General features: G+C 36.6%; 1 protein-coding gene across 1 annotated transcript; it reads left to right on the top strand.

Moving 5' to 3' along the window:
* The first annotated feature begins 1,922 nt into the window (after positions 1 to 1,922).
* LOC103473848 (inactive phospholipid phosphatase 7) lies at positions 1,923 to 10,330 on the top strand. Its single transcript, XM_008424418.3, has 3 exons — positions 1,923 to 2,135; positions 2,257 to 2,989; positions 9,088 to 10,330. Exons 2-3 carry the CDS (start codon positions 2,509 to 2,511, stop codon positions 9,474 to 9,476), a joined length of 870 nt encoding a protein of 289 aa, XP_008422640.1. The 5' UTR covers positions 1,923 to 2,135; positions 2,257 to 2,508; the 3' UTR covers positions 9,477 to 10,330.
* The last annotated feature ends 4,213 nt before the right edge of the window (positions 10,331 to 14,543 follow it).

The following is a 14,543-nucleotide window of genomic DNA, read 5'->3' as shown; positions in this document are numbered from 1 at the left end:
CTCAGTAATCTCAGTGGCGGTTTCAACAAGGTGTTGCGCAATTCTGTGCGTTTCGGTTCCATTATCAAAATAACTGGCAGAGCAGGAGTTTAAAATTAACTAATCAACCTCCGCTGTGTTCATGAGAGGCTTATTAATGATCGCAAAATAAATTAAAACCTTATAGCGAACTAAATGTTTTAAACGTAATCTGTGCTCAGCTTGAGGAGCGAGCGGTTGCCACGGCAACGGGTGTGCTTAAACGACAAAGAGAGAGTAAAAAGGTGCGAGTGGTTTTGAGTTGATCACCTGTTCAGTTATTTTACCTTTGTGGACCTTTGCATCACAGCCGCTGTAGTTTCTGAACGTTCAATAAACTTGGACTAATTATCTCGTTCGTCTGTGACTACACGTCATTCACAACAAACACCAAACACGGTAAATATGTTTCATTAAGTATTTAACAAACAAATGACTTCTACCGTGATAATTATGTCAAATTAAAGTGTCGAATTTAAAAAATAATAGTTTTACTGCTCTCTGGAATCTCGCTTTGAGCTCAGAGTCTGAGACATTATTCCTCTATCAAAAATTTTTTGCTTCTTATTTAGTGGAAATATTGATGTTGATGAGATTTTCTCCAAAATAATAACCTTTTTCAACCTTTATAGCTCCACTGTTGAAAATGAGGCTCTAACATTCACAAGTAACAGTGAAATAAAATCCAGTCCAACATCTGGTTTGAGGTGATTCCTCTGGAACCTGTTAGAGGGAAAATAACCCAACTCCAGAAAATGTGCTTTTAACTTAACAGAGCTCTGTGGTTCCTCCTATCAGTGTGAGAGTCAGGGTGAGGAGGCGCCATGTTAGGAAGACGAAGTGGAAGCAGCAGGATCTTCAGAACAGGTCATGATGCTAGGCTACTGATTATCCCTCTGTCTGGACACAGGATCAATAGAACCAGTTTAAAAGCTAAAATGAATGGTTATATGCCAGACATGGAACTGGGATGCACTCCATGCCAAGATGTTCAGAATTTAGGTCTCATGGCATCTCAAGGTGTCAACATTGCAGCCAGTGGGTTGAGGGAAATACAACTCCATTTTGTAACAATGCAAGATGCCCAGCTTTTCTCGCTTTGCAAAAGAATTCATCAGCACAGAAACTCCAAAGCACACAAAGAAGCAATTGTGTGTGTGTGTATATATATATACACACACACATTTGTCATAGTACCCCCAAGAATTTTAAACTACTTTCACCCCTGCTGTTATAAATTCCTAACTTACCTAGTTACTGTCAAAAAACCGAGATGTAACAAATATCCTAATATAAATATTATTACCTTAATATACATAAATATGTCACCTGACATATTTATGTATTTTAAAATACCACACATTTATTGAGTAAGGACCTAAATCACAAACAAATTAAAATTCAAAGTTTTTAACGTGCATAATAATAATAATAATAATAATAATAATAATAATAATAATAATAATAATAATAATAATAATAATTTCAACTGTTATTCAACTAGTTCTTGATTACTTTACTGCAGATCAGCAGGACATAATTAAAACTGTCACTGCCTTTTCAACCAGATCCTAACATTTGATTGGTTAAGCTGCATGCTCGTGTTGACCACAATATAGTCACGCCCATTGTTTACGATGCGTACGATTAAGAGAATTATTATAGAAATGGTGAAATAATTTAAAGAATATTTGGTTTGGAAGATAAAAATGTGTTTTAAGCGTGTTAAAATTTGTATTCATGACATAAATTATGTATTTGTTCCATATTCCAATAATAATGTACCCTTGTTATTATTTAAGGTTTTTTTTTTTTTCTAAAAACTGTGGTATTTGGAGATCAATAAGAAATTAACCTATGAGCTTTGTGTTGTGTGCTTTGGGGGGGTTTTAAGCACCTTGGAGAACTCCGCTTTACGTCAAGGCGCACCGCTTAATCCGTGGTTGTGCGTGAACTACGTCAAATCTGCGCAGCAGCACTAGACCCAGCAGCAACACAGCTGCATTGTCTTCTTTTCTTTATGCTCTCTCGGATTTTTGCTACATCCAGAATATGGCGACTCGCTCCCAGGATGTGACAGGTGTGATGGATGCTGCGGGGAGGATCTGATGGCGGAGGTGAGACTTGCACATTTCTTGCACATTTTACGCTGAGCTGTGCTGTATTGTTGTGCCTAACTAAAATGCTCATGTTGATCCCTTTTTTTTTTCTTTTTTTTTTTTTGTGCCCATGCTGTAGGTCGGGTTTCACGGGATTGGCTGGAAGCTGATGTCATTCAGGAGCTGCGCTCTGCCCGTCTGCATGATATAAACAACATGGACATCGCGCATTCCCCACACACTAAATATAGCTATTAAGGCCACAGGAGGGGGAGAACTGGTGTTATTCCGAGACAGGGGGCCGTCGTGGTGAACTCAAGCCACCTGAACTATCTTCCGGGGATTTATCTTTTATTGGGCCCTCAGAAGGAAAACTCGATTCTGACCAAACATGCCCTCGGCGAACAACGTGAGATCCAGGGCGCGGGAGAGGAACAGCGTCCTGAGCAGACCCGAGTTCATGTCTCTCAATCATCAGCCCCTCCGTGGCGGCTCCGGGCCCCCGGAGAACCGCTGCGGTCCTAAACGCGCGCCTCAAACCAAGCACCAAGCGATCCAGAAGAGCGAAGAACCTACCGACGGCGGCAGCAAGGACAGAAGAGAGTCCACCAAGATGCCAGAGGAGGACTGCATGCAGCTCAACCCTTCCTTCAAAGGGATAGCAATGAACTCCCTCCTCGCCATTGACATCTGCCTGTCCAAACGAATGGGGGTGTGCGCTTCCACGTCGTCCTCCTGGGGAGGCTGCAGGTCCATGGTGGCCCTACTGGCGCTCACGGGGCACGGCATCACGTGGATCATTGGCACTATCGTATGTCTGACACGGAGCAACACTCTGGCTGGTCAGGAGGTCCTGGTCAATCTGCTGCTGGGTAAATAAATACCACATCACATTCGCCAAGTTGCAACACGCCAGATCATGATTTGGGGGCGATTCTGATTCACATGCACTTTTTGCTGCTTTATTTCTTTGTCTCGTCCATAAATTCTTATAAAATCTGACACATCAACTAAAATGTTTTAAGTTAAAACCTTTGCTTTAATACACGGGTTTATTATAAGTGAAGTGTTATAATCAGAAATTTTTCATTGTTTCACAAAAACAGAAACATGGGTAAAAGTGACGATTAGTGATACTGATTCTCCCACTGTGAGCAGACAATTCTAAATTAAATGGCATTTTTAAATAACACCAAAAAAAATAAAAAACATTACTTTCACTAGGTCATAGTTAAAACAAGGATCAGGATAGGATATTTACAGTATTTATAGGCTCTATATTTTTCTATATTTTTATGAGAGAAAAGGACGCAGTGTATAGCCACACAAAGCTTCTTATGCTGAAGAAAAGCATTCCACAGCATGATGCTGTCGCCACCATACTACATCATGGAAATGGTGTGTCCAGGATGATGTGCAGTGTAACTTTTATGTTCCATAGATTTTTCTGATGTAAGTTCAATTTTAAGTCTTATAAGAAACACATTTGCTCTGTTAGGCTTGTGGCAAACTGCAGTTGGAAATGGATTTCTTTCAACAACGGGTTTGTTTTTGCCCTTCTTCGACAAAGGTCAGATTTGCGGATTGCATGTTTAATAGTAGGCATTAATTAATTAAGTCATTATTCAACCTGAACTGTGGTACAGGGCAGCTCCTCCAGAGTTGCACGGCCCTCTTCACTGCCTAAGTGATTGATGCTCTTCTTGCCTGGTCAGGTTGGTCGTGTTAAAATAGGTTTGCAGTTCCTCACTCTTTTTATCTGAATGATTGATGGAACGCTGCTCTGTGAGAGCTTCAAAGCTTCTGACATACTCCTTGTGTGAGTCAGTCACATAAAAAATCCAACTAAAATAGGTTAACATTTGTTGTAAAAGTAACATGTGGAAATGTTTTAGGGATGTGAGTATTATTTTAGAAAGTTTATGCTTAAATGACATATTGCAAGAACATCTTAAAAACATTCAACCAGAGTGAGATCTTGGATAATACTTTCTTTTTGTGCGGTTTTGATCCCAATGTGTAAAGGCTTCAACAATCTGTATAAAGTTTATCAATTCAATATTTGGAAAATGTGAATCAAGAGAAATGTACTTGCACGATGAACAATAACTCTTGTATTTAGCAATTTAAAAAATATGTTTATTGTCAAGAAGTTTGATAACTTACTATCTTTTAGAAAATTCAGTTTTATCTCAAACTATTTTTTTCTTTGAAACTTTTGCGTTGCTTACTTTATACATTAAAAGCTGCTTAGATGACTTTCAAAAATATTTTTTATTTTTTTGCAAAGGACTCAACACATAGCTCAGACAGAAACAATAATCTTGACATTCCTAAAAAAAAACATCCTAATCCTACACTTCAGAGTTCTCAACATCATTCCCGTGTTCCATTTATTTTGGAAACATAAGATGAACATCAAACTAAAAATCAGATCTTATTGTAATTTCCCAATTACGATAAGATATTTATGTTTCCTATTTGATGCTAGGTTGTATACGTAACCTTAATCAAAAACTTTAATTGCTTAATTTTGATCTGAGCAGTGAAAAGCTTGTTTGCATTATTTCATTTTTAGGTTGTGACATATTCAGACTCGTAAATAATTTTGCTTTAATAAATGTCTTTTGTTTTTTTAGCCTGCACCACAAACAAAGCTTGATCTCTTCAGAATCATTCAGACATCTGTGTGTTTCTATTCACATGTTTGCAGGTCTCAGCACAAAATACAGATTAATCACATTGAAAGTATTACAAATCTACTCACTGAGGCCAAGCTGGAACTGATTGGAAGCCAACAAATCTCTGGATTTGGGACACTGTTGCATTGTGTTTGGGGTATTATTTGAGTTCCTGTGCTTGTTCATTATTATTATTATTATTATTATTATTATTATTATTATTATTATTATTATTATTATTATTGTTCAGGAGGAAATCCAAAGAGGGAGCGACAGTAGCGGAGAATATTTAATGGTGACCGAAAGTGTTTTCGATTTTATATATTACTTGATAACGCTGTCATTTCGGAGTTCAGTTAAAAATGATACACTATTTTTATTTTTTTTTTTGCAGTTCTGTAGTTTTGAAACAATCACTTTCCCTTTTCATGCAGAGGTTTTTGCATTATTATCAATCACTGTAGGCTTAGAGGAAAACATAATAAATATTTTATTCAGTTTTATTAAAATTTCTCTAAATTTGCAAAGGCATTAAATTTTCCGAGTTAGAAAAAAAAAAGCTTTTTATAATTCTGAATGAACACAACATGTTTGCACTAATTATAATCAGGTTTTAGTGAAAATCTGTTTGTTGGAAAGCCAATGCATTTTTACTCCTCATGTTTTGGTATTTTTTTTAAAATAACATTTTAATATCTGAATTTTTATAATGAAATTGAATATTTAGTTATATAAACCTCCTGAAACCACATTTTGAATGCCTTGCAGAAACATCTATATATATAAATTATATACATATATATACTTAACTTAACTCCAATCCAAAGCCACGCGGCATTCTGGGGGATGTAAGCAGAGGGAAGACTTTAGTTGTTCAAACTCTCACGGCCAGTTTAGCAAGATTTGTGGCATTGGCTAACTCACTCACTCACTCTTTGGTTACCTAGCAATAACCTGTTGAGTAACATGTGTAGCAACAGTTTAAGCTTCCCCCACTGTGCCTCATTACTGATTAAAAACAGCGGAGTGGAGTGAAAATTGTGGATGAAACAGGAAAGGTCATGCTGCCAGTTTGGCACTATTTCAGATATCTAAAACAAACAAACAAACAACAACAACAACAAAAAAACGAATTAATTATTATCAATATATACTGATATGACACACTTATATTGTGGCACATTTTTCAGCCCTATTCTGTTTTGGATTAAGGTTTGTACTTTGACTGGGCCATTCCAACAAATTAATATGTTTTGATTTATACCATTCCCTTGGTTTAAATCTGGCTGCATATGTTCGGTGTCTTGCAGCTGGAATAAATAGCATTACGAGAACGCTGAATCAGGCTACCAAACCCAGTTTGTCAGACAGTTGATTTTAAGTGTGTGACGACGGCGGACTTGAAGTTGGAGATAGCAAAGGGAACATGGATATTTCTGGGACTGTCGCTGAGTTATAAAAAGACTCTACAAATTTCCGGCATGCGAACTTGGAGCAAATGTTGCTTGGTGTTATTGTATGCCACACTGGTTATTCTTAGTCGCCAAGATATCTGTTTTCACATTTATTCCAGTTGTTTTCAGACTCAGCAGGATTGCGAGACCTTACAATAGTGAAACAAGCACACGAAAGAAAAATCTGTATTTCACTTGCTGTTATTATCAGGAGGTGTAAAGCAGGACATTGTACAGCTTATCATAGCCCATTTGACAGTCAGATTACTGCTTGCATGCTTGAACAAATACATTGATCGATAACTTGAAATATTCCAAGAAATGAGAGAAGTGCTAAGTGACATTAACCTCAACTGAAAAACAAGGGAATTAAAAAATAGAAACGCTAATAAGATACACAGAGGGAAGTGTTACAACTTACTGCATGTCATCGGTTTTAACCATTTATTATTTATTTATTAGACTGTTTTGTTGCCTGTTATTTTCAGCAAATCTGTGTTTTTGATATTTCTAATACAGTATATATTTCCACTTGTTTTGTAATTAACATTGCATATTCCATATCACAAATCTTTTGCAAGAAAAGCTAAAAGGAAAAGTCAGATCTGCCCAGTGGTGGAGAAAGTACTCAAAAAATTTACTCAAGTAAAAGTACAAATACACAGTCAAAAATGTACTCAAGTAAAAGTCAAAGTACCACATTAACATTTTACTTAAGTAAAAGTAAAAAAGTACTGGCTTTTAAAAATACTTAAGTATTAAAAGTAAAAGTACTTGCTGAATATACATAACCTAATCGCTAATAGGTTAGCGATTAGTGTGCCGATCGTATTTAATTTTAATACATCAGAAATGTGCCGTTGTAATAAACAATGCCACAGATTAAACATGTTCTTATTGTGTTTATTCTCTAACAGTTTAGACTTAGATATGCGATTCTATGAATCATAATTTCAGGGATGGAAACATCTTGTCTCCTGTCCTAACATAGCATGAACTTTATTAGTGGCATTTATTTAGAAAGAAATCCAACTGAAAGGGGATGTAAAGAAGGTGTGGGCGGGGTGGAGGACATGCAACCAAGGAGCCATGTAGCAGAGTTGTAGTCAAGACCACCGAACCCGAGACCAAGAGCAGCGCCCCGCGCTAAATGACACAATAAAATTAAGCTTACCAATCAAAATTGGTTCTCAGATTGATCTGAAAGATCCACATTCCCATAAGAACACCTAGATATTAAATACTTAGAGCTGACCAGTAACAATTAAAACTCATTTCATTCCGTTTTGCTTTCATCGCTGAGCTACAATCCGCAGAGGTCTCCTGGCATCCCTATAAAATTAACGCCCTGGGCGGTTGCCCATATTGCTCATGTCAGAAACCTCAACTGCCTGTACCATTAAACCATGAAACATAGCAATTAACGATAAACAACGTTCAACTATGAACACTGTCCAATGGCGCAACAAGCAAGAAGTAACCAAGCAGAAGGAGCATCGTGACTGTTCTCATCCTCCCTCCTGCTGCAACGTTTGCCACCATGACAGGAGACGAAATCAATCAATGAGCAATGAGCATGCTCTGTGTTCATACATTCAACTTTTACTTATTCCGCGAATAAATAAATGTGTGTATGTACACACACACACACACACACACATATATATATATATATATATATATATATATATATATATATATATATATATATATATATATATATATATATATATACTGCAGTATACACAATAACAAAGAACGGCTCTCAGTGAGGCTTCAGTCCCATCAATCTTAGTAAATATCCGTCCAGAAGAATCGGATCGTTCCTATATTGCAGACTTTGGTCACAGCGTTGACCCATATATGCGACACCTCAGTCAACACACAATAATTCAGCGCATGAGTGACAACTTTTTTTCATGCAGATGCAACATGTGTCTCTGTACAGCTAGCTTTGCTAGCATCACGTCCACAGATCTTACTTTTCTTTAAGCTTTCCTTCCAAGTGACGCTAAAAGTTGGACCAAGTCCCACCGTCTGTGAAAGCGAAGCGCTGCTGATTTTACATGTCGCCATATCTATGATTTATGCAGCGCTATTATATTACTGACGCTCAGAGGAAACCACTGCGCATGTCTGGAGCTCCGCATGCAAGTAAAGGTGGAGGCGATGGGTGACAACAGACACTAAGTCACGTTATTGCTCGGATTTTACGGCGCCGCCTTAAATCCCTGAACTTCACATTTTAACGGACAAAAAACTCAACGTGACTTGGATGTAACGAGTAACGCGACAGTTTTGTAGAAATGTAGTGAAGTAGAAAGTACAGATACTTACTGTAAAATGTAGTGGAGTAAAAGTAGAAAGTATCCATTATTAAATCTACTTAAGTAAAGTACAGATACACAAAAATTGTACTTAAGTACAGTAACAAAGTATTTGTACTTCGTTACTTCCCACCACTGGATCTGCCATCTATGTCGTGGATATATACTGCTCAAAAAAGTAAAGGGAACACTTAAACAACACAATATAACTCCAAGTAAATCAAACTTCTGTGAAATCAAACTGTCCATTTAGGAAGCAACACTGATTGACAACGGGGACCCTCGTCGGGTCAATCAGTGTTGCTTCCTAAATGGACAGTTTGATTTCACAGAAGTTTGATTTACTTGGAGTTATATTGTGTTGTTTAAGTGTTCCCTTTATTTTTTTTGAGCAGTATATATAAACTAACGACTCCCTTTAGTGGAAACCTTTATGCAGTGAAAATCTTTGAACACTTTATGCACAGCATTAAGATTTTGATTCTTCCACTCTCGTTTGTTCTCATAGCCCTCATCCTTGATGTCATGACGGTTGCTGGAGTCCAGAGACTGGTGAAGCGCAGAGGACCGTGGGAGATGGCGCCAGGCTTCCTGGATTGCGTCGCCATGGACGTGTACTCTTTCCCTGCCGCTCACGCCAGCCGGGCCGCCATGGTCTCCAAATTCCTGCTGTCTCACCTGGTTCTGGCCGTGCCGCTGCGCATCCTGCTGGTGCTGTGGGCCTTCCTGGTGGGCATTTCTCGAGTGCTCCTGGGTAAACACCACCTAACTGACATGGTGTGCGGCTTTGCTCTGGGCATGTTTCACTTTAGTCTGATGGAGACAGTGTGGCTGTCCTCAAACACCTGTCAGACTCTTATATCCATAAGTACACTCAGCTGGAGCCCTTTTTATTGAGCTTTGCTCAGCTTACATGACGTTGCAACTGATATTTCAACTGTGCAATACTGCAGACTTTGATCTTTGGTCTCAAGGAGCTATTTATGCAGCAGTAGGGAGGTTTTACTAAGCTGTGACCACAGAAAGCTGATATTTTGGATGCAGATGCTGACTTGCATGCAATAAGCAAAAAAGAAGAAAAAAAAGTCACACGGGCCCCTGGGACCTTCAGGATTTTCATACAGCTTCATAAGCTCTAGATTTTATCTTTAATCCCCAGTTTTAACAAATATTGAAGACAAAAGAAAATGAAAATTTTTATCCTGTTTTTTGGTTGTATCTTGCCTCCATTCAGTTTTGCTATGACTCACTCTTCCTCTTCTTTTCTTTGATTTTTTTTTTTAACTGACATCGTGTTGAACAGTGTAGGGAGTTGGTTGTAGAACGTATCCTACATTTCATTATTCTTATTTGGCACTGATGTAATATTTGTATATTTTTGATGGATTTTTTGCACTTTTTATTGTGAAGTTCCACTCTTTACCCTTTTTTATGCAGCTGATTTGAACCATTTATACACAGATGCCAAGGAGAATTCAACACTTTTCTTGTACTTTCAAAAACTAACCTTACAAATGGTATTGGTTTGTCATTAAAGGCTCTCTGCCTCACTGAAAAGCTGCAGCGTATGCGTGAATATGAAGGGGGTTTTGTTTATTTTCTTTCTTATTTTTTGGTGGAACTTGTTTGACATCTGAAATGAACAATGTATAGTGTACATGAGTTAGCTTTGTACTGTGCAGAAATCTGTGTACAATGTTTACACTTTGTTGCTGCATCTCAAAAATAAAACCAGATATACAGTTGCAAAATATGTCTTTGGGTTTTATCAATTCTGTGGTACAAAATTTCCAATAACAAAAACTGTTTGTTTTTTTTGTTTGTTTGTTTGGGTTTTTTTATGTAGAAATGATAGTGACTTGAGTTTCTTGAGGTTTTACCAATCCTATCCAGGAATAAATATGATTAATGAGATGTTTACCTGAATCCTAGGGGTTCATTCGAATACATTCATTGGCTTCAAGCATCACATGCACTTCACTGTATCACATGTGGTTCAACAGGGTCAGCAAAAAGACAAAAAAAAGATGTGTGGTTCATTGAAATCCTAAGTTACAATACCTTCTCAAAGCTTTCACACAACTTGAAATGTATGTGCCGGAGAAACAAGCACATACATTTTTCTGTGTAGCTGTTTAAACTTCTCACTGAATTACTGCACATGCAACGAGATCTCTCTACCATGTGGAATGTCGGACATGAGCAAAATTGTATTCATCCATACTAACTTCCAAAGGGGAAAATTATTTGTTGACCTTTGAACCGTATGTATGAGGGGTTCTGCTGACGTATAGCTACACTGACTTCTTATCAACAGTGAATTTCAATCTGTTGTTTCTTCACACCTCAATTATACTTGTGACCCAAATATTCACAAACTAAACAGGGCCTGGACAGAAAGCTGTATTATTTCACAATCACACAAAAAGAAGCAGCACTAATGCAAGGCTTTGTGGTTTTTAGCACAGTTATAATCAGGAACTGAAACTACTTATTCTACTTCCTGAACCTTTACAGAAATTATTGCATTACAAAGTTGTCTGCCAAGTTGGTCTATTAACAAAGAAAAAATTCCAATGTAAAATTGTTAGGTTTTGTTGTTGCAACATGATAAAAAGTGAAAAAGGTTCACATCCTGTTGAAAATGTTTGTAAGGTTCTGTTGTTATGTTGAGTCAAAAGAGACAGAGTGTTTCCTCGTATGTTTTACAGCAAAAACTTTTCTGAAAAATCTTTTCAAAAAATAGTTGAGGGGATCCATCATTGTACAAAGATGATCCATCAGTGTCCAACAACTGAGAACATTTCATAGATAAACCAGAACAACAAACAGTTTCTTCCAAACTAAAACATAAAAAGATAAGGAATTTCTAAACAACTTGTTAAAATTCAAATTCAAATTTGCTCTAAAATGGCAGAATTTTTGCAGCTCTGTATGAACAGAATGGTTTGTTTCTGAACATGTGTAAGAGTTGTTGCTTCAAAATCAAGGCCTTTCGGCTTGCCTGGTGTGATACCAAAATATTGTGCCTCTGGACTATATCTGCCCTGCTCATGCAGTTGGTGTTCACAGACCCCACATGTCCCTCTATTGTGTCTTTCTCCTAATTTTGAGCTGTGTTTCAGTTAGATTAAGGTAAAGTCAGACTCAACAACCTTTAGGTGCCTCATACCTTTGAGCATATCACATCTGAAGTTCTATGCATGTTATTATGTTTACTATTAAATTATTTAGCCATATTTTCACAATATGGCTACAGTCATATTGTGAAAATATATGGATGATAACATCATCCTCAATAATATTATCATTGGGGATGATAACATTATTGAGGATGATGTTATCATCCCCAGTGATAAAATCATCCCCAATGATAGGATGTGAGCATCTCCAATGTGATTTACAAAAGCTGTTTTGAGTTTTAGATACCGATACAGCTTCCAGATAAATTATTATTTTGCTGGTTGGAGGAGAGTGCCCTCTGGAGGACAGTGACAGCTCTCACTTGGCATTTTTGGAGTAGTTGTTTTTGTGTCATAAAAATATTGTCAGTGCTGACTGAAAAAAAAAAACATCCAAAAATAATAATAATAAAAAAAGATTTTGGTAAAGCTGTCTGAATGCAATGTTGTCAGACAGTTCTCTATTCCAGACTGCAGAAAATGGAAAAATAAACAAATAATAATAAAAGAAAAGTAGCAATAAAGCTATGCCTTATTATGTGATGTCACCCAAGGACTGGTTGCATAAAACTTGTTTTCGGATAGTTAGCTTTAATCTAAATTAAATTATTTAAAGCAAAATAGCAAAACAAATAGAAAAACTCACCATGACGTTTTTCTTTATCAAAGACAAACTAAATCTATGAGTTTGATTTTACAGCAAAGTCAGCTATGGAGTGAAAATAGTCTCAAACTTTTCACTCCATAGTCTGTTCATTAAATTAATATATATTTATCTCATGTTGCACATGATAAGAAAGTAATAGCTACTCTTACTCTTCAAACTACCAGCACTTCTGCACAAACATGTATGTGTTTAAGCTTAGTTTGGCATCTAAGCTTAAACACATCTACTTTAGTAGATAATAATAATAATAATAATAATAATAATAATAATAATAATAATAATAATAATAATAATAATAATAATAATAATAATAATAATAATAATAATAATACATTTTATTTGTAGGCGCCTTTCTGGACACCCAAGGTCACCTTGACATAAAAACAAGCAAATTATAAAAAAACATACCGGTAATAAAAAAAACATAAAAACACAAACAAGATTTATAAGATAATTAAAAGCTATATGCTAGTTCAAACAAATGGGTTTTGAGTTTGGACTTAAAATATTGCAAAGACTCGATGTTACGGAGATCAGGTGGGAGTGAGTTCCAGAGTTTGGAAGCAGAGCGGCTGAATGCGCTGCTCCCCGTAGTGACAAGACGAGCAGGGGGGACGGTGAGATGGACCAAAGAAGAGGATCTGAGGAGACGGATGGGTGTGGCAATGTGAAGAGGAGGTCTGAGAGATATGAAGGTGTGAGGTTGTGAATTACTTTAAAAGTTAGAAGAAGTATTTTATAGTTGATGCGATATGTGATTGGAAGCCAATGGAGCTGTTGTAAAATAGGTGTGATGTGATGAATTAAAGGGGTCTGTGTAATGATATGAGCAGCTGAATTTTGAACCAATTGTAATTTATGCAGAGTTTTCTGTGGCAGACCAAAAAGTAGAGAATTACAATAGTCTAAACGAGATGTGACCAAACTGTGGGCCAGAACAGCAGTGGAGTGCGGAGTGAGAGAAGGACGGAGACGGTGAATATTTCGGAGATGAAAATAAGCTGATGATATTATTGACATGGGAGGCAAAAGAGAGGGTGCTATCGAGGATGACACCCAGACTCTTCACCTGAGGGGAGGGAAAAATGGAGGAATTATCAACTGAAATGGAGAAATTATCAAGGTTACTCAGTACTGAATTAATACCAATTAAGAGAAGTTCAGTTGCCAAACAATCAATTTTATTATTTGTGCAGTTAAAGACAAATAAAAATAAAAACAGTAGTATTTCAGGGAGTGACAAATCATCTTTGGAAGTTCTTAAGGATTCCATTAAGAAAGCAAAATGGTAAAATTGAAGCATCTGTGTGTTTAATACAAAGTTGAATTTAGTAATATTCAGTTTTATCTTTGCTAATTTCATTGCATGGTAAATAGAAATCAAACATTGAGTTTCTAGAAAAAAACATAAGACCAAATAAGACAAACTCACAAAAACAAACAAAAAAGTTGATTTTCACACCATGGAAATCTCCTCAAAAACGTTTTAAAGTCAGCGTCATCCATTCAAGATATCTGTTTCCTTGTGCAACTTTTTCTAACACACCTTTCCTTCCACTTAACTTTCAGTCAACATGATTAAATACACTTATCTCTCAATGACCATGAGGGTACCATTGACTGCATCCGTGACATCTGTAAAGTTAGTAGTCTTCCCCATAAATATGTAAACAATAAAATGCATAAAATAACTTCCCTGCATTAAAAGTCTTTTTTTATTGGTCTAATGTTTTGTTGAACTTTTTTTGCCTATAAGCCATAATCATCATTAACAAAATAAATACTTAAGCATAAGTATATCTGTCTGCGTGTAATGAATCTGTCTAATATAAAAGTTTCACTTTTTGAGTTGATTTACTGAAAAAAAAATTGCTACAATTCTAATTCATTCGTTTTTGTAAAAATGTATTAGCTTCAGAGAGTTTGTGCTGTTAAATGGAGGTCGCAGTAGTGCTTGACTTTACTTAAAAGGTGTTTTCATCAAGTGTTTTATCATTTTATCAAACATGAAGTTTTAATTTTGATCCTTACTATTGTTTTTTCTAATAATTCAAGTTGGGTGTTTGTGTAACGATTAAAATTGACCAGCAGGTGGCAGCCGCTGAACTCGCTTCG

Source organism: Poecilia reticulata, chromosome 12 (assembly GCF_904066995.2).
Source record: "Poecilia reticulata chromosome 12, P_reticulata-male-v2, whole genome shotgun sequence".
NCBI classification, from domain to species: domain Eukaryota; kingdom Metazoa; phylum Chordata; class Actinopteri; order Cyprinodontiformes; family Poeciliidae; genus Poecilia; species Poecilia reticulata.
This window is presented reverse-complemented; position numbering and strand designations above follow the sequence as displayed.

What these genes read in the sequence shown, in the direction of transcription:
- LOC103473848 (XM_008424418.3), top strand. Translation starts at nt 2,509, where the DNA reads ATGCCCTCGGCGAACAACGTGAGATCCAGGGCGCGGGAGAGGAACAGC. An exon ending in CCTGGTCAATCTGCTGCTGG is followed by an intron (nt 2,990 to 9,087) that starts GTAAATAAATAC and finishes TTGTTCTCATAG; the next exon opens with CCCTCATCCTTGATGTCATG.